At 37.6% G+C, this 22,587-nt stretch overlaps 8 protein-coding genes and 1 non-coding gene across 12 annotated transcripts; 5 read left to right on the forward strand and 4 right to left on the reverse strand.

Moving 5' to 3' along the window:
• Window positions 1-2: 2 nt before the first annotated feature.
• On the forward strand, window positions 3-1,770 carry AT3G05070 (Cwf18 pre-mRNA splicing factor). The gene is made up of 5 exons (NM_111379.3): window positions 3-162; window positions 399-535; window positions 833-965; window positions 1,082-1,196; window positions 1,403-1,770. The coding sequence occupies exons 2-5, from the start codon at window positions 408-410 to the stop codon at window positions 1,459-1,461; spliced, it is 435 nt and encodes a 144-aa protein (NP_566245.1). The 5' UTR covers window positions 3-162; window positions 399-407; the 3' UTR covers window positions 1,462-1,770.
• Window positions 1,771-1,820: 50 nt separating this feature from the next.
• LRS1 (Transducin/WD40 repeat-like superfamily protein) lies at window positions 1,821-7,601 on the reverse strand (the record flags this gene model as incomplete). Of its 3 annotated transcripts, NM_180185.3 has the most annotated exons (19): window positions 7,220-7,599; window positions 6,553-6,670; window positions 6,210-6,368; window positions 6,015-6,080; window positions 5,824-5,913; window positions 5,396-5,686; window positions 5,193-5,290; window positions 5,036-5,071; window positions 4,836-4,956; window positions 4,507-4,743; window positions 4,330-4,425; window positions 4,170-4,235; window positions 3,981-4,019; window positions 3,752-3,886; window positions 3,200-3,552; window positions 2,963-3,056; window positions 2,702-2,884; window positions 2,493-2,599; window positions 1,821-2,176 (listed from the first exon to the last, which is right to left on the reverse strand). In NM_180185.3, the coding sequence occupies exons 2-18, from the start codon at window positions 6,649-6,651 to the stop codon at window positions 2,501-2,503; spliced, it is 2,262 nt and encodes a 753-aa protein (NP_850516.1). In that variant the 5' UTR covers window positions 6,652-6,670; window positions 7,220-7,599. The 3 variants fall into 3 exon arrangements, with proteins under 3 accessions (NP_850516.1, NP_566246.1, NP_001325515.1); NM_111381.3 differs by lacking the exon at window positions 1,821-2,176 and having other exon boundaries at window positions 2,189-2,599; window positions 7,220-7,601; NM_001337562.1 differs by lacking the exons at window positions 1,821-2,176; window positions 7,220-7,599 and adding an exon at window positions 6,826-7,090 and having other exon boundaries at window positions 2,501-2,599.
• Window positions 1,835-2,208, forward strand: AT3G05080 (uncharacterized protein). The gene has a single exon (NM_111380.1). It carries the CDS (start codon window positions 1,966-1,968, stop codon window positions 2,071-2,073), a length of 108 nt encoding a protein of 35 aa, NP_187159.1. The 5' UTR covers window positions 1,835-1,965; the 3' UTR covers window positions 2,074-2,208.
• AT3G01605 lies at window positions 3,034-3,223 on the forward strand. The gene has a single exon (NR_140845.1).
• Window positions 7,602-7,984: 383 nt separating the features above from the next.
• On the forward strand, window positions 7,985-10,491 carry AT3G05100 (S-adenosyl-L-methionine-dependent methyltransferases superfamily protein). The gene is made up of 2 exons (NM_111382.5): window positions 7,985-8,438; window positions 8,941-10,491. Exons 1-2 carry the CDS (start codon window positions 8,083-8,085, stop codon window positions 9,593-9,595), a joined length of 1,011 nt encoding a protein of 336 aa, NP_187161.1. The 5' UTR covers window positions 7,985-8,082; the 3' UTR covers window positions 9,596-10,491.
• AT3G05110 (early endosome antigen-like protein, putative (DUF3444)) lies at window positions 10,035-11,647 on the reverse strand (the record flags this gene model as incomplete). The annotated part of the gene is made up of 4 exons (NM_111383.2): window positions 10,035-10,898; window positions 10,943-11,157; window positions 11,245-11,379; window positions 11,553-11,647. 4 exons carry the CDS (start codon window positions 11,645-11,647, stop codon window positions 10,225-10,227), a joined length of 1,119 nt encoding a protein of 372 aa, NP_187162.1. The 3' UTR covers window positions 10,035-10,224.
• Window positions 11,648-14,290: 2,643 nt separating this feature from the next.
• Window positions 14,291-16,772, forward strand: GID1A (alpha/beta-Hydrolases superfamily protein). Its single transcript, NM_111384.4, has 2 exons — window positions 14,291-14,648; window positions 15,217-16,772. Exons 1-2 carry the CDS (start codon window positions 14,610-14,612, stop codon window positions 16,213-16,215), a joined length of 1,038 nt encoding a protein of 345 aa, NP_187163.1. The 5' UTR covers window positions 14,291-14,609; the 3' UTR covers window positions 16,216-16,772.
• Window positions 16,773-17,055: 283 nt separating this feature from the next.
• On the reverse strand, window positions 17,056-19,454 carry AT3G05130 (paramyosin-like protein). Its single transcript, NM_111385.2, has one exon. It carries the CDS (start codon window positions 19,305-19,307, stop codon window positions 17,403-17,405), a length of 1,905 nt encoding a protein of 634 aa, NP_187164.1. The 5' UTR covers window positions 19,308-19,454; the 3' UTR covers window positions 17,056-17,402.
• Window positions 19,455-19,544: 90 nt separating this feature from the next.
• On the reverse strand, window positions 19,545-22,467 carry RBK2 (ROP binding protein kinases 2). Of its 2 annotated transcripts, NM_001337563.1 has the most exons (8): window positions 22,075-22,467; window positions 21,707-21,819; window positions 21,160-21,573; window positions 20,808-21,059; window positions 20,483-20,720; window positions 20,271-20,406; window positions 20,023-20,172; window positions 19,612-19,915 (listed from the first exon to the last, which is right to left on the reverse strand). In NM_001337563.1, the coding sequence occupies exons 1-8, from the start codon at window positions 22,125-22,127 to the stop codon at window positions 19,745-19,747; spliced, it is 1,527 nt and encodes a 508-aa protein (NP_001327889.1). In that variant the 5' UTR covers window positions 22,128-22,467; the 3' UTR covers window positions 19,612-19,744. The 2 variants fall into 2 exon arrangements, with proteins under 2 accessions (NP_187165.2, NP_001327889.1); NM_111386.3 differs by having other exon boundaries at window positions 19,545-19,915; window positions 21,707-22,269.
• Window positions 22,468-22,587: the final 120 nt, after the last annotated feature.

The following is a 22,587-nucleotide window of genomic DNA, read 5'->3' on the forward strand; positions in this document are numbered from 1 at the left end:
GGGCCTGACTGAATGGATATTTTAATCTGGCCCGTTTATAATATTAATACGTGGGCGTTTTATTGTTCTCTTCCCCCTTAATAGTTTTTCTTTTTTAATCCCTTTGTTTCTCTGTGGTATTCAACAAATTTGTCTCGAATTTATAGAGCTCGAAGCTTCAAGGTACGGTTTCAAATTTTCTCGTTGATTTTCTGGGTAGATAGCGTTTTCCATACTTCTCTTCAACTTTATTTCATAGTATAGCTCTGATTTTGCTAAAACTTCATCTGATTAGTTCCGTGGATCCTGAAAATCACGATTTTGCGTGTTGTTTAGGGTTATACTCTGTAGTTGTGTGATTAGTGTTTGAAGAAGCTGGGCTAGTGTTCGATGTTTACGTCGATAACCTAATTTTGCAGGAAGTTATAATGGCTAGTGAAGATGAATCGATTGAACAAAAAGCTGCTGCTCGTAAAGAGGCACTTAAAGCTCTAAGGGCAGCTCAGGAACTGTCTGAGACCAAGGAAGACGGAGAGGATGAAGCTGTCGAAGAAGAGTGAGTTTGCTTTGTTCTTTGCTTATTTTGTTTGTCTTGACTAGCACATGGAGTTGTTAATGTTGTGTGTTGGCTTTAGCATAACTAGGAGCTTCTCTTGTGCTTTGCTTCTCGCCTTTACTATCACTGTTTGTGAGAGAATCAATAATGGTGCTCTTGCAGCATCTGTTACCTAACAATTTTTTCCAATTTCAAGTTGCATTGTTGTGTATACTTTGCTTAGGTGGTTGGTTTTGTTGATTGATTATTCGAGGTAGATTCCCTTTTTATTCATATGAATTGTCTTTGATTTTACAGTGGTCCAGCCATGAAGTTTAGAAACTATGTTCCCCAAGCTAAGGAGCTTCAGGATGGTAAACTAGCGCCACCAGAGCTACCCAAATTCGAAGATCCGATCGTTGCACTTCCACCTGCTGTAGAGAAGAAAGAGGTGTGTGTGACAGTTTTTCTTTTCTCTGTACAAGGATCACCAAAAGCGACTCTGTTTAGCATTGTTGTTTCCTTTACTTGTGCCTCTTAAGCTTACAAAAAATGTTATCATTGTAGGACCCATTTGTTAACATCGCTCCAAAGAAGCCAAACTGGGACCTCCGAAGAGATGTGCAGAAGAAGCTTGATAAGCTCGAAAGGCGGACTCAAAAGGCAATGCATAAACTCATGGGTAAGTGGCAACTGTATCTACATACTGATATCTTCTATGTAAGCTTGATAATTAAGACATTAGTCTGTGGTTCGTGAGTAAGTGAGTAACATTTCACTGAATCTGTTGGTAGTATGATACCAAATCATAGAAGTCCAAAATAGAGTGATCTGTTGGTGTTTGTTTATTATGGAACTAACACATGCACTTTCATCATCTAATTGCAGAGGAGCAAGAGAAAGAACGTGAGATGGCTGAAGCTGATGGTAACACCATAGAAAGTTGAAACCCAACGACGTCATCAAAGAAAGCCACCACTGAACAGTATATTCTACTCGATTTTGTTTAACTGTTAAAGCATTCGAAGTGAGTAGACCATGTAAAATCCTACAGCCATTGGCATAGACATAGTAGGTTTATCTTCTTGTGTGAATCAAAGAAAGTCGCAATTTATTTCCGAGTAGAATTAAGTGCGGTCCGGTTTTTCTCTAAATTTGGTTCAACATCGGTGGTAATCTAGTTTGATCATTAATGGAACTGCGTTTTTTGGTTTGATTCGATTTACTGTGGTTTGATAAAGACATCCCAAACTAGAAACCAAAGTTTTGATTCGGGCTAGACGGGTTTAGTTTGGAGTCTGGGAAAACAACACAGAGAGCTTCTAAGACCTTTCTTCTCGGCATGTTGCTTCCACAGTGGGATGATGGAGTTTAGATACAATATTTGTTTATTAATACCGAACAATCAAAAATAGATACTAAGTTTTTTTGTTTTCCAAAGCTCAAACCTAATGTACAAATTCAGTAAAGCTTTCGACACCATCTCACCTAAATATCTTGGACCTTTATTGGTGCCCACTTCTCATGAATCCAAGCTCCAAAGAAGAGAAGCTAAGTAAACACTAGGCCAAGGTAAACCAAGATATATGCTTTTCGAAGGAACAAGCAATGAAAAGCTATAGACTTCCATGTGATTAAATGCACCAGCAGACAGATCCCAATCTGTAGAGCAATAAATGAATATGGTGATATTCAATTTCAAGGCTTCGATCAACATAACATTATTGTTCCTATCATTTGTTTCAAACCAAAAAGAGCAATCTACAAAGGCTTTGGTATCAGGAGTTGTGAAAAAGCTCACATGAAAAATCTACCAACTCAAGTATCTCTATTTTTCTTTCTGATGAAAATACCTAATATGAAATCACCTTCCCAAGTAAAAACTGTCAAGTAGATGGAGCCGCTCAATAAATTTTATCTTGACAACACACCAACATAATGCATTACCACAAGTTTTCACCTTTTTCTAATATTTTACCTCAAAAGTTATCTAGCTATAGCCACTCTGTAGTTGAGAATCAGATCCTCAGGTTTCTTCCATACATATGCCCGTACAGTTGCTAAACTCATATCTGGAGATAAGACCTGAAATAATCACAGAGAAACAGCTCGTTCAGCCTCATACTGCAAACAGTTAATTGAAACCAGAAACAGGGCAATAGTTGGATCTCTTGAAGTCTGACTTGCCTGGCTATTACATAAGATCTCAATGGAAGGTCTAAGTTTCTGCCAAGGCTTTAATCCAGACTGTAACAATCCATTTCCTGAAAACAGTGGCTGAGGTTGTCCTCCTGAAACACTTGCTGCATCAATAGCTAGACTATCCAACGGATTGTCAAGGACCATCTTTTCCACAACGTAATTGGTAACCTACATAGACATTTAAGAAGCCATTGAATAACAGAGAGTGCAAGCAAAACTACAACTTAAAATTACAGATAAATGCACCTTGTGAACTCTTAAGATCCGGGGTGCACTAAGTTTCCCTAGTGTAACCACCTGCACCGATGAACCTTCACATGGATGCAGGAAGAAGCTTAATCTGTAAATTTGAAGAGCTTTCAAAGTCAGACATTTTATGAAAGAAGTTTTATCTATTTATAAAAAAATGTAAAAACATATGTGATGAAATTGCTAAAAGTCCAAACTATTTTTTTTTTTAGAGAACAAGGTACTGCCGAATACTTTGTATTTTCTCTAGGTGGAAGCCGATTGTTCAAGACAGCGTCCAAGCACCACAATGGGAAGTCCTTCTCATCTTCAGTTCCAGTAAACTCGGTTATCTTCTTCCTCCATGGTCCTCCTTGAGAACCCTCAGTTATGATGGAAGGAGGGGAGACGGAAGAAAACTCGAATGGAGGATACACCGGATCACTTGCAGCACTACTCTCTTCAGTTTTTGATGCACTTAGATTTTTTTTGGTATCTTTTACAGATAAAGTATCTCCAGAGGCAAGAACTTGGGGTTTTGGTTTGTGTTTCTTCTTTGCCAGCCAGTGACCCAGCAGGCCTTTCAGTGTTTCACGAGCTAGATTAATCTACAAATCACAAGATCCAATGACAAAATTAGGTTTACTTTGACTAGGTTAGAGCAAACGAAAATCTAAAATATTCAATTATGGTGAACAGATTCAAATATTAATTGCATACAGAGATTTATTAGTATATGCAACAGTAAGATAATAATAAAATATCTGATTAGATTCAACATAACTAAAATGCAGGCAATTAATCTACCTTATCATCTTCAGGTCGCCCAGAAACTTTAAGGTCTGCTGAATACATTTCAGCAGAGAAGCATTGTGGAGTCTCCAAATGTACAGATAAGCATCCAAGTCGTGTATCCACAGTAAACCACGATGGAATGCTTACCTAAGAAAGTAATATGAGCAATAAGTAAACAAACCTGCTAGCCTCACTAACGATAAATAAATTATAACCTTTGAAAATCGATCAAGAGACTTACCATCTCAAACAGTTCTTCTTTCTTCTCTTCAAATGAAATCTGTAACGATGGGAACAGATATATTTCTCTGACTTAGTACTTCTCCATTTGCGTTTGGAGTTGAATATAAATAATATTCCAGAATTACAGCGGCAGATACATAAATCAAATATCAGAAACTCAAAAAAGATGTCTATGTTCCATAAATACCTTTCCATAGTCCTCTACCACAACACCCCTAGTTATATCCCATAGTTTCACTGAGCCAGCTGCGTCCTGCAAAAGAAAAAACCAAACACATATCATTGACCCCTCTACAAAACTATCAATGGTGGTCTCTTACAAGAGCATTCAGAGAAATCTATTTTACCTTGGTTAAAATTTGCCTTTTATTATTCAAAATCTCATGTTGCACAATCGGGTGAGTTCCTGGGACAGTTATTGACGGCTCCTTGTATGCAGGGGCCTGCAGACAAGTGAAAGTTAACCACACTGAATAAAAAAAGGTTCAACAGCAGCATTTACAGGAGGAAATTGTTTTGCTTACTGGATTTAGTCCTTCCAAAGATACCCTCGCCCTATTAAAAGACAAATTCCCAGCCAAGAAGGAGCCACCTCGTTGAAAGACCGTTTTAGGACTCTGTACTTCGGCAGGCCATCTCTCTACAGAGGAGTCTGTAGTTGCAACCCATATACTATTATCTTGCAACGCTAATTGTTGAATTGGATGTTCCTTAGTGCACAGCAAAACACTCTCCCTTGTTGCCAAGTCTGTCAAGTATAACTGACGGAAACATAACAGATAAATGAAATTAAAAAAGGAGGTTATACGCTGGAAGAAAACCAAAGAAAGAAACAAGTTTGGTGTCTACTCACACATTGGTCTCTTCCACCGCTATAAACATGACTAAATGATGGGTTGCATGCAAGCGCCCAAACAGAATCTGTATGCACCGCATAGGTATGAAGACATCGCTGCTGACCTAGATCCCATAGTCTAAACATGAATTTAGAACCAGTTAGAACTGAAATGATTCAGCTATCATAGTTATGTACTAGTTAAGAAAAATACAGACCTTATCATAGAATCAGACGACCCAGACAAGCAAAACCTGCAGTCTCAAGGTGAGAAACACGAGGAAACGCAAGTAAGTCAGAGAAAAAATAGGTACCAAAAGGCCCCAAAATAAACCATTGCTGGCATGTACAACTAAAAAAAAAAAAACAAGTTACCTGCCAGTTGAGTCCAGAAGCAGCACTCTAACATTATCTGTATGCCCTCTCAGCTTCATACTCTTTGAACCGGTTCTAGGGTCCCAGACACGTAAAACCTGCAATAAATAAAAAAAACTTAGTTTTAAGAAATCAAAAACCCAAAAAAATTATCCGTTGTTGTTCTCAGGTATACTCTCTGCAACTTGGGAATGTACGAATACCTTTTCTGTTCCACCAGAAACGAGCATCGTTCCGGTATCATTCATCGCCAAAGCATACACAGACTCCTTATGGCCTTTCGCAATTGTTGGTGTGTACCCATGAGATGGAGATGACTGCACAGAGATATTGTTGCTTGAACCAACAGTTCTTAAACTTGTAACAGGACCATTTGCACCATTTGAAGAACTATCTTCATTAGCGTCATTAGGTTTGGTAACTGGTGACAAAGCAGCTTCAATATCCCATATAAAAACCTCCCCACCAAGGCCACCAGATGCAACAACATTATTCTAAAAGTTGTGAAATCAAGATAGAATCAGAATGCGACAATGAGAAGCACATATATCCTCAAAACTTGCACCACCATACCAATCAATTTTTTTCAGTGGGAACTATAAAGAAAAAAGCATGACAAATGAGAAATTACATTTTTTGCCGCAACTGCCAAACAAGTAACATAGTCAGAATGCTGACGGAGAGTCCTCGTACAGACTCCATCTGATAAACCGTCCCATGTCTAGATACAAAATAATTAAGCCGCATTTAGAAACCAATATGGAATTACAAAAACAAAACAAAGTAAAATATTGGTTCGGCTAGCGAAACAAATTCACAAACCTTGACCGTAGTGTCTGAAGAACAAGAAACAAGAGTGCTCTCACCAGCCAGAGCAGCGTCGTTCACCTGACCAGTCAACATGGGGTTTGAAATTATTAGATGCACAATAGAACAGCATCCACCTCAGGAAACACAGGATCCTAATCACTGATCATCCCTATACAATTAAATTTCAGTGTCAAGAAAACTATATACCCAGTCAACATGAGACTCAAATGTAGCTGAGCAGAAGGTCGCATCCTCGTCAAATGCCCATCTCTTGAGTGTACCATCACGACTTCCAGTGAAGAGGTAGCTTTGATCATTAGAAACAGACGACTTCAACACATCCAAGCAATTTATGCCAGCACAATGCTGCAGCTTGCAAATAACATAAGAAGAACATCATCAGGATTGAGTTGAGAAGGAGATGTCTTATAACTTCAAACTATTTCAAGTCATGTCTTAATGTATAATACGAAGGAACTAGAAAATAAATCAAACAAAGAGTAACACAACTCCTGATGGCAATAAACCATATTGGTGTAAAAAAACTAACCTTTGTATCGTTGGCATCATTTAACACATAAGTAAGCTTTTTCTCTTTGCGAGTGCGAACAGAACCGCCATTACTGCCGGCACTTCCAACCCGGTGCATTTCAAATTATTCTGAAAGCCTGAAAGGAGAACCACAAAAGGGAAAAAACCAGCAAGTGAGGGACAAGCAATCTCTTCTTCAAGCAGACTAGTTATCATCATCATCCAAAACATAACAAGACCAAACCGAATATTGCTACTAAGAAAAAGCTGGTAGTAGTAGAGTGATAAGAACCTAAGGGACAGACATAGAGATCCAGCTGAGAGTAAGATTCTTTCTCTTCACGAGAATCTCAAATATTCCGGAAGAAAAAAAATCAACAATTATCCACATCGAATAACAGCTGATAAGCTCCCAAAATCCTCCATTGACTCATCAAAAGGAAAATAGTCGGAAGAAGAAGATCAAAATCAAAAGGCCACACTCAATTGAGATAGATTACAAAATCATCATCACTAGTCAGCTATAAGAAGACTCTTCAGTTTTGATCCATACACAGTACCCATCACCATTGAACATATACGATTAATTCAACTACTTGCTCAATTTCTAACAGGAGAACAAAAACTGAACAATAACAACAACAAAAAAAAAGTGGAATCAGTCGTGTACGAAATCATCAACATACCTTTAAAAATCTCAACTTCAGATGAAATCGATGATAGTAACAAGGTGATTCAGCAACCCAAAACACACAGAGAGAAACCCTAGAATCGCTCGTTGGGGGCGGGAGTGAATAACGAGATTTGGGAATCGGATTGATCTAGAAAGTCGAAAGTTTTTAGCACAAATTTGGAAATTATGAGCAAAATTTAATTTAAGAGTCAAGAAGGACAAACAAAAAAGAGCAGCCTTTTTCCAAAGGCGTGATGGCGTTTGGAGAATTGGAAGAAGAAGACGAAGAAGAAGAAGAAACAAAAAAAAAAAAGTGTTTTTTTTTCCTTAAGAAACACAAACTCTTCTCTCAAAGGCTCTCGAGCGAGACTTGGTAAAATCAGCCCATAGAGGACAAAATTGCGTTTAGTAAATAAAATCGAAATAGTGTTTGGGATTGGATAAGATTATATCAAAATCCTCTTGTATTTTCTTATTGGATAAGTGACATAATTTTTGACCTCACACAAAAATTAGCTATTGAGATTTAATAAATTTATGCTAAAACCACAAATAATCCTTAACAAAAATTTATGCATTTTCTTTTCATTTGTATTTTAGTAATAATCATTCACTTGTTTAAAGTCACATATATTCTTCTAATTAACACATCTCATATTCCAGCTAATATTGTTAGAAAGAAAAAAGGATTACTTGGTTGACAAAAAAAAGGAAAACTTTTGACAGTTTAACCGTTGATCGTGCAATGACCATGTTTGATTAGAGTAAAACTAAATATTGACAATACTATAATTGGTAAACGAACTCATTTCCACTCACTAGTTTCCTTAAGCGACCAGAGACACACTGAGATCTCTCCTCTTTCTGTCTTCACCAATGGCGTTTTCCTCCTCTTCTTCTTCTCCGGCGATGCAGAAAGGAATCTTTGTCTCCATGCCTGTACTTGTTCTCACCGTTTCCTTTGTAGCTGCTGTCTTCTTCCTCCTCTCTTCTTCTTTCTCCTCTTGCTCCTGTCCTGAAGCTTTATCTTCTTCCCCGACCGACGCCGTTGAAGCTTCTGTCGGTGGAAGCGGTGGTGATGTGAGATTTGAGGACAGGATATCTCCGACGCAGGATGATATTGAGTGGGTTAGAGATCTGATTAGATCCAACGGTTTGCATATGCAGAAGAATGAGCTTCGTAAAGGGATTAATCCTCGCACTAGAGATCAACAACTTGCAGATCTGATACAGTAATCACCTTCTCAAAAAATCTTTTTTTTTTACTTCCTCTCTATTGTCTGAGCTTCAAGCTCCTTTATTGTTGGAAACTTGAGTGGCTAGTAATTGTCTTCAGGTTCCATTTGATGTTAGCTTAGTGCTTAAAGTTTGGTTATTGCTAAATCCATCTCTAAATTTCGGAACAAAAAGATGGAATTGAAGATATATGTATGTGAAATTCACTAGCTATATGGCTTCATTCCTCTTTAAGTGATTAGAAAGTGACATTGTTCTCAGCTTTTGAATCCATATCTGTGAGGTAATCTGATTGCTGCTTAAAGATTTAGCTGTGGATTGTATTGTTGTTATAGAATTGTTTCATCAATGTAGGCTCTTTGATGAGATCCTATTACGTTCTGCTCTTTTCTTGATTCTTAATAGTCACTGACTTTGCTTAACCAGTAGTTAAATAATCATTTCCCGTTCTGTTTTTATAATCTGAAGACTTGAGCTTTCTCTGTGTTGGAAAATCAGGTACAAGGGTATATCCCATTACGAAGGAGATGAAGCAAACAACCACACAGCTCTTCCATGTCCTGGTGAGTTACTAGTTGAGCAGCATCACAGCAACTATGGTGAACCTTGGGCAGGTGGGCGCGATGTATTCGAGTTCTTAGCTGAATCATCCAGTCTTAAACCAAACTCTCGTGTTCTAGAAATTGGATGTGGCACGTTACGCGTGGGTTTGCATTTCATTCGCTATCTTAGTCCCCAACATTTTCACTGCCTTGAAAAGGACGAGCTTTCTCTAATGGCTGCTTTGAGGTACGAGCTTCCATCACAAGGACTTCTACATAAACGACCTCTTATAGTCAGAGGCGATGATATGGAATTCAGCAAGTTTGGTTCAGATACAGCCTATGATCTGATATACGCAAGTGCAGTCTTTCTCCACATGCCTGATAAACTCGTGTGGACTGGACTCGAAAGATTAGTAGACAGGTTAAAACCTTACGACGGGAGAATCTTCGTGTCACATAACGTAAAGTTTTGTTCACGGTTAGGACAAGACAAGTGTTCTCAGAAGCTAGCAAGTTTAGGACTTGAGTATCTTGGAAAACAAACACATGATAGCTTGCTGTTTAATCACTATGAGATCTGGTTCGGGTTTAGACGGTTTAAAACATAAAGCCGCCAGTTGAAGTATTATCTTGAGTGTGTTTCGCTTTTCTCTACACGCCATTGCTCTCCATTGTCTGTAGATTGGATCAAGACTTGAAGAAGGTTCAGAAGTTGTTTTGGTGAACAAAAGGAAAGAATCTCTACAAAAGCTGTGGATTAGAAAGTTTGTTCTGTATCAGTTACTTTAATTTTTGTGTTTGTGGTCAGAGAGATACATGTATTGTTAATATACAGTAGTAGCCAAATGATATAAGAGATGAGGCTAGATTCTTTTGTTTGTAACCAAAGACAAATTCTTTTTCATATCTTAAAACTTGTTACTACTTGTTTGTTTGCCAGTAATTTGACATAATCTCAACAATAATACTGCAAAAAAAAAGAAAATTTCACCTGATATTAGCATTCAAGAGACAAAGACATGTCCTAAAGGATCACAGTACCATTTTCTGCAACAAGAAGTAGAAAATACGACATACTAGAAGAACTAAGACCATCAGACCCACAAATATAGACCACCCTCAATCTATGACAATGGGGAATTCTTTCCTTGACCCATCTCTATCTTCAACCTCATCAGTGTTACCACAATCCTCACTTTGGTTTTCTGTTTCTTCTGCTTCACTACGGATAGAGTGATCAGGCTCGAGTGTGCAACTGGGGATAGCAGCAGGGATAGCAACTGGGGATTCCCTCTTTCTCATCTCCATTCAACCTAAATGACGGCACTCTGTGAGAGAATCTTTGCATTTCCTCCGGTGTGATCATGAAAGAGATGACTCCATGCTGCACAGCTTGTTTATAGACCGATGCAAATCCCTGAACCTTTCCTAAATAGGCCACTCCAACGCCTAGAGAATCGTCGAAGCTGACTAGAACTTCCACAAAGTCGTACCTATAAGGAGTCTTGTGCTGTTCCGGGTCATTGTTCCAGCTTTTGCTCCAGTCTCTGAAAAGAGCCCACGTTTCGCCTTTACTCGGATTCACAGCGATGAAGTGTTTGCCACGTATGATGGGATGTATCTCATGAGAAAAGGCCAAGTGACTTTGTATGGTATCTGTATTCTCCCATTTGAACCTGCCGCAAGCAGCAAGAACAGATTCCTCAGCTTTAGGTTCTAACCATGTCACTTGAAGACTCGACTGACACTTGTTAACTTTCTTGATCCGACCATAACACCTAGGCATAGAGTCTATACCATCATACAGAGCCCATACTTGACCAGCCATGAAAGAGCTCATTGTCTTGCGGAAATCATTGAACTCTGAATCAACAACACACATTACTGGCTCATGATCCTCATCATTTTCAACTGTGGAGACAACAATTCTTCAATATCTTTTTCATGTGCTTCACTTATTTGCACAGAAGCTGAAAGTACAGAAGCCGAATCTTTTTCCTTGTCTTCATCATTATGGTTGCGTTGTTGTGTAAGAGGCTCAGCATCCACCGAAGGTCCATCTTGTATTGATCGTTCTTGTACTTGTCTCTGTTTCAATTCCAGCTCTTTCTCCTTCTCTTCAAGTTCCTTCTCCTTTAGGTCGAAAAACTTTCTCTTAGCTTCCACCTCTCTGGCTAATGCTTCTTGTATCAGTTGAAAGTTCTCTTCTTTCTCCTCCAACACAATCGATTTCTGTTGGATGGTCTCATTAAGCTACCTAAGCTCATTCTCCCTTGCTTCAAGTTGCTTAAGAGAAGTTTCAATCAGCTCAGTCTCCTTTCTCATTCTCTCAGACTCTGTACAGATTTCTTCTGAAGAATCTTCCTTCTGAATCTGCTCTAAATCAGAAACCCTAAATATTCAAAAAAAATCAAAAGAAACGAACAAATTAGAAAACAATCTGTCATGAAAAGTAAACCATACTCAGACATTCATGTGAAGAAATATAAACACACAACAGTAAACGGAAGTTTTCAGAGTAAGAAGAACTGAAAAAAAACCAGAACAAAAAAAAAAAAAGCAAACCTTTCTCGAGATTGATCTTCAGTTTGTGCCGGCACCGATTCCTTCTCCGGCGTCTCGCTTCTCAAAGTGAAAAGTTGTGGATTTTCCGGTTCCATTACTGGTTGCTGTAAGAGTTGAGTTTTTGAGCTCTAGAAAGTAGAAAGACTAAGAAAGTTTGCTTTTTAATTTCCGGTGAACACAGAGCAATTTTGAAATCAAATTTGAAAATAAGAGAGAGAGATGATGATTAATTGATTGATGTTTACTGAAAATAGGAAAATGGAGGGAGGAAGCTCAGAAAAAGTTTGTAACATATATCGGGACAAATATGTACGTCAATTGATTTACAGCCGTTGGATTAAAATACTCCTAACCGTTGGATTCCTCTCTAATGATTTTGTTTGACCAGACTCTCTAATGACTTTGTAGCCGTTCGATTTCGTTTAAGGGATGAGAATCACGAGATGCCATGGAAGGGGCTTGGTTTTCGTAAATGGTCACTTAAAGGGCTTCATAAGATGAATAGGCCCATTATATTTTAGTTAAAAGAAAAATAGTAAGCCCAATAGTATTTTTTTGGTCGGAGCCCAATAAGAAAACAAAATGTGGCTAGTATGAAACATTCTTCTTGTGAAAAAATTTAGAAATCCAGTGGTAATAATTGAGAAATTGAAAGACGAGAACAAAATTTGAGAAATTAAAAATAAATATTGTGTTACTTGGAATGTCTAGGATAAGCGAATGGTATATTTTAAAATATTAATTTTAGGTGTAATATATTTTATATTGAGGATTAAGTAACATAATTATATGTACGCTAGGATGTGATTGTAGGTTTGATTTTGTTCAAGATATGACTTGTTTTTTGGGATTAATGATCTTGTAGATTAGTCGTATGTTTAATGTGAGGAGAAAAAAACCAAAAAAGAAAATCATGTAAATGAGAATCGGAAAAACATATAAATCCGAGAGAATAGTGGAGACCGATGATGATGAATAGTCGTCGTAATAAATAAGTGTAACATCCATGATCCATCTACTCGTTTATGTACTTGATCTAAAGAAACAAAAGTTAATTATTAAAGAAGTTAAATAGTGATAAATGAATAAAACAAATTGAGGGGAAAGAGATAAAAAGGTTAGAGGAAAATGACAAAGAATTATTAAAGGAGATAGGGACTGGTGAGGTGATCAAATTTAAACCCTAATAATAGGACAAGCCACTAAATTACTCTATTTTATAAAATAAATATTTTGAGTAGAAACAAGCTGTTGTCCATAGATGTTGACCGCCAAACTCTAATGCTTCCAAATCTTCATTTATCATATTTTTGCTATAAACCTTTAGTATTTTACAAGCCACACGCCTCTCCATATCCTTTTTGTTACCTATATATCTAACTCGGAACTCTTCAAATATTTATATATTTCATACAGGTTATGTCTATCGTCACTCACATATGCACATACAGGCTTGTGTTGAATATGGTCATGTGGATGGTGATACAATGATGCTACTCTTAACAAAAGCATCTAGAAAAATATAAGTCTCAGTCCGTCAGTCGTACACATACTGTTTTTGGATGTTTTACTTTTTATTGTTCTAATAAAAAATCAATTATACTGTTTTTCCTAGTTGACTAATTTTCAACATTATTTACCTTACTGTTTTCATTTCATTAAACGTTTTACCGACACTGCTTTATTCTAATTAAACATCTTATATATTACCGACATTACTTTTTAGATGAAATTTCACGAGCGAGATCGTGACACTCATCACAATTAAACAGCTTAGAGAGAGACAGAGCTAGAGTAGGCAATAAGAAGCACGTTGAAAAGCAGCTATTAGACATTCCAGCATCCAATCGTCTCACTCAACTAAACATTCACTAATTCTTGTTTAGTATGCATGTACAGTATTGCATATTCTTAAGATACATTTGATACAATTATTAAGGACCATGCATACATGGTTTTATTGATTATTGACTAGCTTGACACACTTCTTTCAGTCCAGTTATTTAGCAGAGTGATTCTACCGTTCTACGTAACTCATAATTAGAAGAAAAAAAAAACGAGAAACAAAATTAGGAACATTTTAGATAACTGGTTTTATAAAGTTAAAGCTATCGGTATAATTACTAAAAATAGTCATATGCTTTTTCCCCTTTTAATTACCAATCTAATTTACTTGACATAATTACACTTAGCTAATTTTTTGTCGTTATTTGGCAAGAGTTATCAACAATGACATAATGATAGACAACACTCTACACAAATTTAAATGCTTTTTCCCGGCCCATAGTTTTTAAAAGTTATTCCACGAATAAAATTGACACATGATCTAATTAAGAAAAAGACTAGCCTACTCCATCTAATTTGCACAATTAAACTAATTGGTACTATTATTTTTATACAAAATGTTGAAATCTAATAATTGTTACTATATTTTTCAACTCGAATAAGCATAGTATTGATCAAGAATATACTAAATCTTTTAACAAAATTCTTTTCTTTTTCCTAGATTTTCTTAATAGAAAATATTCTCTCTTTTTTTGTTAGTGACACTTTGAAATAATATCATTTTTATATAAACTAAAAGGTTTTTACAAAAATTAAAGTAACAATTTGTTTTTTTTAAATAATTTTTGTTTTGAGGCCCACCCATGACCCAACAGTGATCACACACACACACACACACCTCCCTACTCATCCCTCAACGCGTCCAAACTTATGCGCGCACGTTACCCCAGACTCTTACCGACGCTAAAATACGCAGATATTCCTTATCCTCCACCTCTTGGCGGAATATATATCTTTTTGTTTCTTTTTAAGCCTTTTGTTGTTTATCCCAGTTTTTTTTTGTTTTTAATCACTCAACCATTAAACCCCATTTTGATCTCTAGTTTTTTAAAAGCAGGAGATTTTCCTTTTCCCAGAAAAGAAATTTCCCAAATCAAAGTTTCGAGCTTTCACTTCTCGACTTGCAAATTCTCGTCCTTTTTACTGAATTCGATCTGGGTTTTTGTTTTTGATTAGTAAAATAACAAAAAAAAAAAAAAGGATTTATCAGAAATGGCTGCGAGCGATGAAGTTAATCTTATTGAGAGCAGAGTAAGTTTGTTGCTTCTTTTTTTTCTGGCTTTATTTCTGTTTTTTAGCTTCTAAATATATATACTGATGTTTGCGATTATTGGGTTAAATTTTATGAGTGATTTTGACATGGGTCTCTTTCGATTTCTATGTTTAATTTTGTTCTTGATGTTTTTTAGTCTTTTGCTTTTGTGTTTGCGCTTATGTTGAATGGTTTTGATTGGGTTACAAATTGAAAGCTTTAGGATCTCAAATCGTTTTAGGTGATGAAACGTGTCGTTAGTTTGATAGTCTCTGTGCTTCTCCTTGCCTTTTTCTGTCTTCTTCTGTTTGATTCTTAATATGATTGATTAATCAGATTTTGTTATTCAATTTCACACTTAACTTCAACTGACTCTTTGTTGAATTGGATTCTACTGTGTAGTGTTAAGATAAAAAAAAGTTTGAATTTTGTTTGTTGTGTTTGATAAAGACACTCCTTTGATGCTTCACTTGAATGCAAAACACTTCCTTTGTGTTACTTATATATGATAAGCCTAAGGCCTTTCATTGATCTCTCTTCTATTGGTGTTTTCTGGGTTTGATGCAGACAGTGGTTCCTCTCAATACATGGGTTTTAATATCCAACTTCAAAGTAGCCTACAATATCCTTCGTCGCCCTGATGGAACCTTTAACCGACACTTAGCTGAGTATCTAGACCGTAAAGTCACTGCAAACGCCAATCCGGTTGATGGGGTTTTCTCGTTCGATGTCTTGATTGATCGCAGGATCAATCTTCTAAGCAGAGTCTATAGACCAGCTTATGCAGATCAAGAGCAACCTCCTAGTATTTTAGATCTCGAGAAGCCTGTTGATGGCGACATTGTCCCTGTTATATTGTTCTTCCATGGAGGTAGCTTTGCTCATTCTTCTGCAAACAGTGCCATCTACGATACTCTTTGTCGCAGGCTTGTTGGTTTGTGCAAGTGTGTTGTTGTCTCTGTGAATTATCGGCGTGCACCAGAGAATCCATACCCTTGTGCTTATGATGATGGTTGGATTGCTCTTAATTGGGTTAACTCGAGATCTTGGCTTAAATCCAAGAAAGACTCAAAGGTCCATATTTTCTTGGCTGGTGATAGCTCTGGAGGTAACATCGCGCATAATGTGGCTTTAAGAGCGGGTGAATCGGGAATCGATGTTTTGGGGAACATTCTGCTGAATCCTATGTTTGGTGGGAATGAGAGAACGGAGTCTGAGAAAAGTTTGGATGGGAAATACTTTGTGACGGTTAGAGACCGCGATTGGTACTGGAAAGCGTTTTTACCCGAGGGAGAAGATAGAGAGCATCCAGCGTGTAATCCGTTTAGCCCGAGAGGGAAAAGCTTAGAAGGAGTGAGTTTCCCCAAGAGTCTTGTGGTTGTCGCGGGTTTGGATTTGATTAGAGATTGGCAGTTGGCATACGCGGAAGGGCTCAAGAAAGCGGGTCAAGAGGTTAAGCTTATGCATTTAGAGAAAGCAACTGTTGGGTTTTACCTCTTGCCTAATAACAATCATTTCCATAATGTTATGGATGAGATTTCGGCGTTTGTAAACGCGGAATGTTAACACTGGGTTAGAGAAAGAAGGTTGTTTTAACAAAGCCAAGACATCTTTCAAACTAACACACAGGTGAATGTATTGCCTGTGGATTCTCTCGTTTAGTTTTGTTTTTGTGTTTAGTATCTAAGTGTGTGGCGGTCTGCGGCAGCCTTTGTGATGACTGTTTAAACGCTGGATTCTGAAACGCTAAAGCTTGTGGAAGAACAGTGAGGCGTTTAGAGACTTGGAAAGGAACCAAGCACTAGTAAAAATTTCTCCTTTTTTTGTCTGTAATATTTGGCATTTAGCTTTTACCCTTGAGCCTTTTTACTAACTAAAAGCTGATTTTTTCAGCATGAGAGTGGTAATTAGATATCTATAAATATATATATTTCAAGAATGTAATGTTTATACACAAATTTTAGTGATTTTGGTAAATGTATGTAGGGTCTGCACTCTGCAGTTGTATTGTTGCTCCTCTTTTTCATTGTACTCTAATGGATTTTACAAAAATAAGCATTACCTGTTTTTTTTCCCCAATCTTTACTAATGGATATCTATGATATAATGTGTTTCAAAAAGCCAAAAAGGTATTAAAAGATTTTTGTTTCGACCTGTAAGGAATCTTTTGAACAAATGATGAGAAACAGCTAAAGCTTTGAGGAAACAAGAAAAACGAGAGAAATTAGTTTGTTCAGAAAGACAAATGTACAAAATAAGTGGAGTCTACCTTGATGAAGACCATATATGGAATGGACCAAGAGTATGCAAACTCATGACATGAAGAATGTGGCTATATTTGCCTTTGGATTATTAACTACTGTATGAAATTATTTCTTTTAGATCATAAAAGTTCCTGTAATAACTCCAAACAGTTACTCATATACATGTCGAAGTTGTTTACATTTTACAAATTGGTAAAATTTCATGGAAATTTCTACCTCTTGTTTAAGAAACTTTCATAAGAACCAAAAGTCTCCTAACCTTTGCTTGCTTGCTCACAGGCCAATTCAAAAGTCCAAAAATGGCTAAAGAAAATCAATGGATGCACATATATAGAGCTCATGAAGAAAGATTCTATTTCATATTATAGTTGCAGAGACCTAAACAACATTATTTGCAAGGTAAAGGTAAAAAGCTCATATGATACTGATAAAAGCCGAATGAGATAAATGTCATGATAGTGGTTAAGTGGCAAAACCATTCTGAGACGTTTAACGAGCCCTAGCGGCATAGGCAAAAGATGCAGCAGCAAAAACCGTTGTTACAGACGAAACGAGAGTCCAGAAGGTCTGCTTCTTGTGTGCCTCTTCCGTTGATTGCTTCATGATCTCAGCTTCTTTCTTCATTTCCTCGATTATGTCCTCTTTGTTTTTGAAAGCTTTCTCTATCGACTCTAGCTCCATCGCATAGGGTTCAGTTCCAATTTCTCGCTTCTGTTCCTCACTAATCAATCTATCTTCTCGGTTCTCTAATTGGGATAGCATAGATGCAGCACTCTTTAGCATCACCATGCTGCGTTTTGCATCCATTCCAGCTGATTCTAGTTCTGTTTTCAGAGCTTCCATAGCCTTTCTGAGCTCTACAAGCTCCTTTTCGAGTTTAACATTTTCGCTTTTCAATGATTCAGATTGACTCTCCAAATCATTCTTCGCTGAAAATAAACTCTTACGCTCAATCTTAACTTTCTCAAGCTCTTCTAGAGTTTTTGCAACCATCTTCTCTGATTTCAAAACCTCTGCCTTAAGATCCTCTCCATTTCTCTTCTCCTCATCAAGTGCCTTATCAGCTTCTTCTCTCCTGAGCTCAACTTGCGCAAGAGCATTGCTTAGCTGATCAACTTTGCAGCTAAGCTTACCGTTAATCTTGGTTTGATCATCACAATTCTTTTGCAGCACAGCAACAGCATGAGTTAGCTCATCAGCCTTTCGATTCAGCTCAACAAGCTTCCTCTCCCGACTAAAAATACGCTCCTCAAGCTCAACTTTCTCCCGAGACAACTGGTCAATCAACTTCCCCTTATCAGATGACTGTACATTGAGCATCTCCATCTGTTTCTCAATCAAATTCTTCTCTCCTATTAACCTCTCAACCTCAGATTCCTTGATTGTCCTCTCTTTCCCTAATGCATCAATTTCCACCATCATTCCACTCTCTTTCTCCATAGACTCATCAAGATTCTTCTCCAACCCGATAACCAAATCCCTCAAAACCTTCTCTTCCTTTGTCAAACTCCGCACAGTCTCATTCAACTTGTCTAACTTTCTCTCCAGCTCCTCGATTACTCCTTTTTGTTCAATCTTTACAATCTCCATCTCATTCTTCTCACTTAAAAGCACTTTGATCTCTCTCTTCAATCCATCAATCTCATTCTTCTTCTCCTCCATTATCTTCTCCAGACCAATCTTCTCCTTCTTTACCCCTTCAATCTCCTCTTCTCTCACCTTCCTCTCCTTCACCAATCTCTCATTTTCAGATTCCAATTTCCCAATCACTATCTCCAAATTGGATTCTTTCTCCTCCAAACGAACTACACACTCCTTCAATCGATTCACCTCCTCATGCTGTAAATCAAACCCATTCTTGATTAAGTCCCTCTCATCACAAACCTTCCTCAACTGTTCCTTCTCAATCTCAACCTTACCCGTAAGCTCAATCGCTTCCCCTTTCAAAACCCTAATCTCACTCTCTCTATCACTCTTCTCCTTCACCAACATATCAACTCCAACACACATCTCTCTAAACTGGCTCTCAACAAACACAATAACAAAATCCAATTCAAACTTCAACCCGAAATTCTCATCACTCACCTGATCCAACTCGTCACGCAACCCAGTCTTCTCCTGACAATAACGAGCTAACTCGGTCTCCAATTCATCCTTGGCCTGAACCAGCGAATCGATCTGGTTTCTCTTCTCCATAGCTTGTTTGAGAAGCATCGCATTAAGAGACTTCAAATTCTGGAATTGCTCCTCCGAAGAATCGTGTTCTTCCATGGAAGACTGACGGCTAAGTACCGTGGCTTTCTTGTCAGTCTCCGGTGCTTTCTGGTCATGTTGTTGTTGTCGGTTATCATTAGCGGTGTCGTTACTGTTACGCGACGCTTTCTTCTTGGCCATCGTTTTGAGGATTCTCGAAGGTTGCAAAAAAAGTGGTGGCGGTGATTAGGGTTTTTTGAGGATTTCGATGGTCAGTGTGAAGAGAGACGAAACGTCTTTGGGGGTAAATTTGCAAATTCAAAATTCAGGGCCCAGATTTTAAGATTTGATTTATCTTATCACATCAGTCTTCTCTGTTTTTAGATATTTTCGTAACGTAAATCCAACAACGTTGCACGTGACTGCCACGTGATACTAGTGACTAGTGAGAGTGATTATAAACCGAATTTAAGCTGGAATTAAACCGGTTTTAATTTAGTTTGTTCCATTCCCATCCATAAACAAATTTCAGCTATTTTGATCACATAATAGTTTTTTTTGGTAATTTTTTCCAACGATTTACATTCACCAATGAAAGAAACCAAAATAGTTTTACATAATAATAATTTGGATCGATTTCAAGAGGCTAAAGCAACCTCTCGAATGCGATCAAGATCTCCCAAGTACTTAGTGGAGTTATATTCTACACTATCTAATAATTCTTCGGAATACGTTCGTTGCATCATCTTTATCTTCGCTTCTCTTGGAGTCATTACGACATCTTCGTGGCCTAGTAATAATTCCACAACCTGGATACATTTAAAGAAACAGTATCAAAACCGGAACCAAAACGAATTTGACATTTGGTTCTTTCCCACTTTGAAACCTTAACCGGGATGGAATTACAATATTATACCTGGCTCATCCGGGGTCGTAGAAGAGAAGATTGATCGATGCATAAAGAAGCCGTGGAAGTTAACCGGATAAGCTCTTCTCGGTTATACTCATCTCCAAGAGATGGATCCACCAATTCTTTTATAGCTTTTCTCTCTAGCAACGGCTTAGCCTGTAAGCAAAAAGGAAACGTAACTCGTACCAGACTGATAAAAGGATAGTGAACCGGTCCGGTTTAGCCTCAAATGTCAAACTGGTCTATATACTCACCCATAAGACAAGGCTCTGCTGAGACTCGTCAAGGGCAGGATGTCCGGTTATGAGCTCCAAGAGGAGAACTCCAAAAGCGAAAACATCAGTCTTCTCGTCCACGATTCCGTGCATGAAATATTCAGGTGCAAAGTACCTAAAACATTGTCCAACCAAATTCTCAACTGAACCACATAAAAAAAAACTTTTCCTAAAAAATTTCAAATTGTTACCCGAATGTTCCCTCAAATTTGGATACGTTATGGTGTGTCAATTGCTTGGGAAGCCATTTGGCTAACCCGAAGTCGCAAATCTGCGGTTGAAAATCTTCGGTGAGAAGAATATTATCAGCTTTGATGTCTCGATGAATGATTCGTCTTTGACAACCCTCATGAAGATACACTAGTCCATCTGCTGTTCCTAACGCTACATTGTAACGTCTGCTCCAAGTCAGCTTATATTTTGATGGTCCTGTACAAATTAATTTGAGCATTTAGATATGATAAGCTTAAAAGCCCGATATGTATATCCGTTAAGTTTATGGGTGGATATAGAAACCATGGAGGAGAGAGCCTAAGCTTCCAAGAGGAGATAGCCGGAACACGAGATGCATTCCACCCTCGATGCAACAACCGATGAATTTGGCAGTGTTAGGATGATCAACATGAGCAATAATCCCAAGTTCCGATAGAAACTCAGCTGTTTGCTCGTCCGGTGTGCCTTTTGTCAAACGTTTCACAGCGATTAGCTTTCCTTCCGGTAGAATTCCCTGGTATACATCGGCGTAACCGCCTCTACCGATAATGTTTTCTGCATAGAAGCGTCGTTTTAATTGCAGTAATAGTAGCAACCAAACAGTCCTTCAAGTAAAAAAGAAGAGAGTATATTGTTATGAAGATAAACTCGATACCTGGACTGAAATTGTCAGTTGCAATTTCGATGTCAGATATTGAGAAGTTTTGGAGAGATGATTGGAAATCGTAGATATCGTGAAGGACCATGCCATTCATGTTTGGATCTGCACTTTTGTTTTGTTTGATGATCGGTGGGGCGGCGCCACTTAATGGAGGAAAGGAAGAGAGGCGTTTCATGGATCTGCGTTTCCATAGCTTGAAGAATTTTCCCCAATTAGAAGATGCTCTGTGATTCTTGCACTGTACGTCTGTGTCTGCATCTGCATTGTCGATAGCTTCTCTGTTTGGAGGAGGATCGTCAGATGAAGATGAAGCGGAAGAGATTGAGCAACGAGTTAAGCAGGCTTCGAGGGCTCCTCTTGGTGATTTGGGGTCTTGCTTCTCTTTATCTACCTCTAGTAATCTTAGATCTGGGAGGAGAAGGGAGAGAAAACGTTGGAAGAAGCTAGGTTTTTTGGTGTACAAGCAATGAATAAGAATACAGAGGACAAGAGAAAACAGAGCAAACATAGAAACAGAGGAAACAGAGGAGCTAGGTTTTACCATGAGCTGAAGCAGAATTCATAAGAAACGCGTTGGTTCTTTTATGTTTTGACGTATGATTTATGTCGTTTGGATCTTCTTCAGTGACATAACTTGAATATTTAGAGTTGTACCTGCCTCGGGAGATTCAAAAGAAAAGAACAGACTAAACATGTCGTTCTTATGTAAATTTTGCGGGAAATTAAGAGAAAATCGGTGAAAATTCAGGGAAAGTTCGTTAATTCTGCTTAAACGTTCGTTAAGTATCAATGAAAATCATAACAGAACAGAAGATAAACTTCTAGACATTAATATCATGTCTACCAAAAAAAAACTCAAATCAAATATAAGAACAAACAGAGAAAAAAGTGATTTGATTGAATGATTACATTGGAAGAGCACAACACACGGGAGAAGCTTCTTTGCTTTGGTCTACCGCCATGAAAGAGTGTTGGTAGGACACTTTTAAGATTTTCTCAGAAACCTGAAAACCTAAAAATAGAGAAGAGGATCATAGAAAGGAAATAGAAAGAAGTTAACATTTAAACCAAAAATAAATAAAAATAGAAAGAAGTTTTGAAGTTGGTGTTCGTCTCGAGACACCCGAAAGAAAAGGTTTTGTCTGTGTGTTTAAAATTTGATTTACTAATTTAATTGTTTTCCGTTGACCAATGGTATATCTACTAGTAGTTTTTTTGTTAAGCTAATAGTTAGACTCTAAAATGACTAAATCCTATATTTGGCAATATGCTTTTGATTTTCTCTTTTTGGATTGAACTCAGAGGCATTCTCTTAGCTTCATTCATTTATGGCAGAAAGGGTTAAGGGTCCTTAAAAATCGCTTCATCTGTCGGTCTCGTTATCCAAACTCATATTCCTAATTTAGGTCTTTTAAGGTTTTA

The sequence above is a fragment of the Arabidopsis thaliana genome, chromosome 3 (assembly GCF_000001735.4).
Source record: "Arabidopsis thaliana chromosome 3, partial sequence".
In the NCBI taxonomy this organism is placed as follows: domain Eukaryota; kingdom Viridiplantae; phylum Streptophyta; class Magnoliopsida; order Brassicales; family Brassicaceae; genus Arabidopsis; species Arabidopsis thaliana.

Bases quoted from the DNA above. Each gene is read 5' to 3' on its own strand.
- AT3G05070 (NM_111379.3), top strand. From the start codon at position 408: ATGGCTAGTGAAGATGAATCGATTGAACAAAAAGCTGCTGCTCGTAAA. The intron at 536-832 runs GTGAGTTTGCTT...TTGATTTTACAG, and splicing joins GATGAAGCTGTCGAAGAAGA to TGGTCCAGCCATGAAGTTTA. The intron at 1,197-1,402 runs GTAAGTGGCAAC...ATCTAATTGCAG, and splicing joins GGCAATGCATAAACTCATGG to AGGAGCAAGAGAAAGAACGT.
- AT3G05080 (NM_111380.1), top strand. From the start codon at position 1,966: ATGTACAAATTCAGTAAAGCTTTCGACACCATCTCACCTAAATATCTT.
- AT3G05100 (NM_111382.5), top strand. From the start codon at position 8,083: ATGGCGTTTTCCTCCTCTTCTTCTTCTCCGGCGATGCAGAAAGGAATC. The intron at 8,439-8,940 runs GTAATCACCTTC...TTGGAAAATCAG, and splicing joins CAACTTGCAGATCTGATACA to GTACAAGGGTATATCCCATT.
- GID1A (NM_111384.4), top strand. From the start codon at position 14,610: ATGGCTGCGAGCGATGAAGTTAATCTTATTGAGAGCAGA. The intron at 14,649-15,216 runs GTAAGTTTGTTG...GGTTTGATGCAG, and splicing joins TTAATCTTATTGAGAGCAGA to ACAGTGGTTCCTCTCAATAC.
- AT3G05130 (NM_111385.2), bottom strand. From the start codon at position 19,307: ATGGCCAAGAAGAAAGCGTCGCGTAACAGTAACGACACCGCTAATGAT.
- RBK2 (NM_001337563.1), bottom strand. From the start codon at position 22,127: ATGGCGGTAGACCAAAGCAAAGAAGCTTCTCCCGTGTGTTGTGCTCTT. The intron at 21,820-22,074 runs GTAATCATTCAA...CTCCCGAGGCAG, and splicing joins GTGTGTTGTGCTCTTCCAAT to GTACAACTCTAAATATTCAA. The intron at 21,060-21,159 runs GTATCGAGTTTA...GCTTCTATGCAG, and splicing joins AACTGACAATTTCAGTCCAG to AAAACATTATCGGTAGAGGC.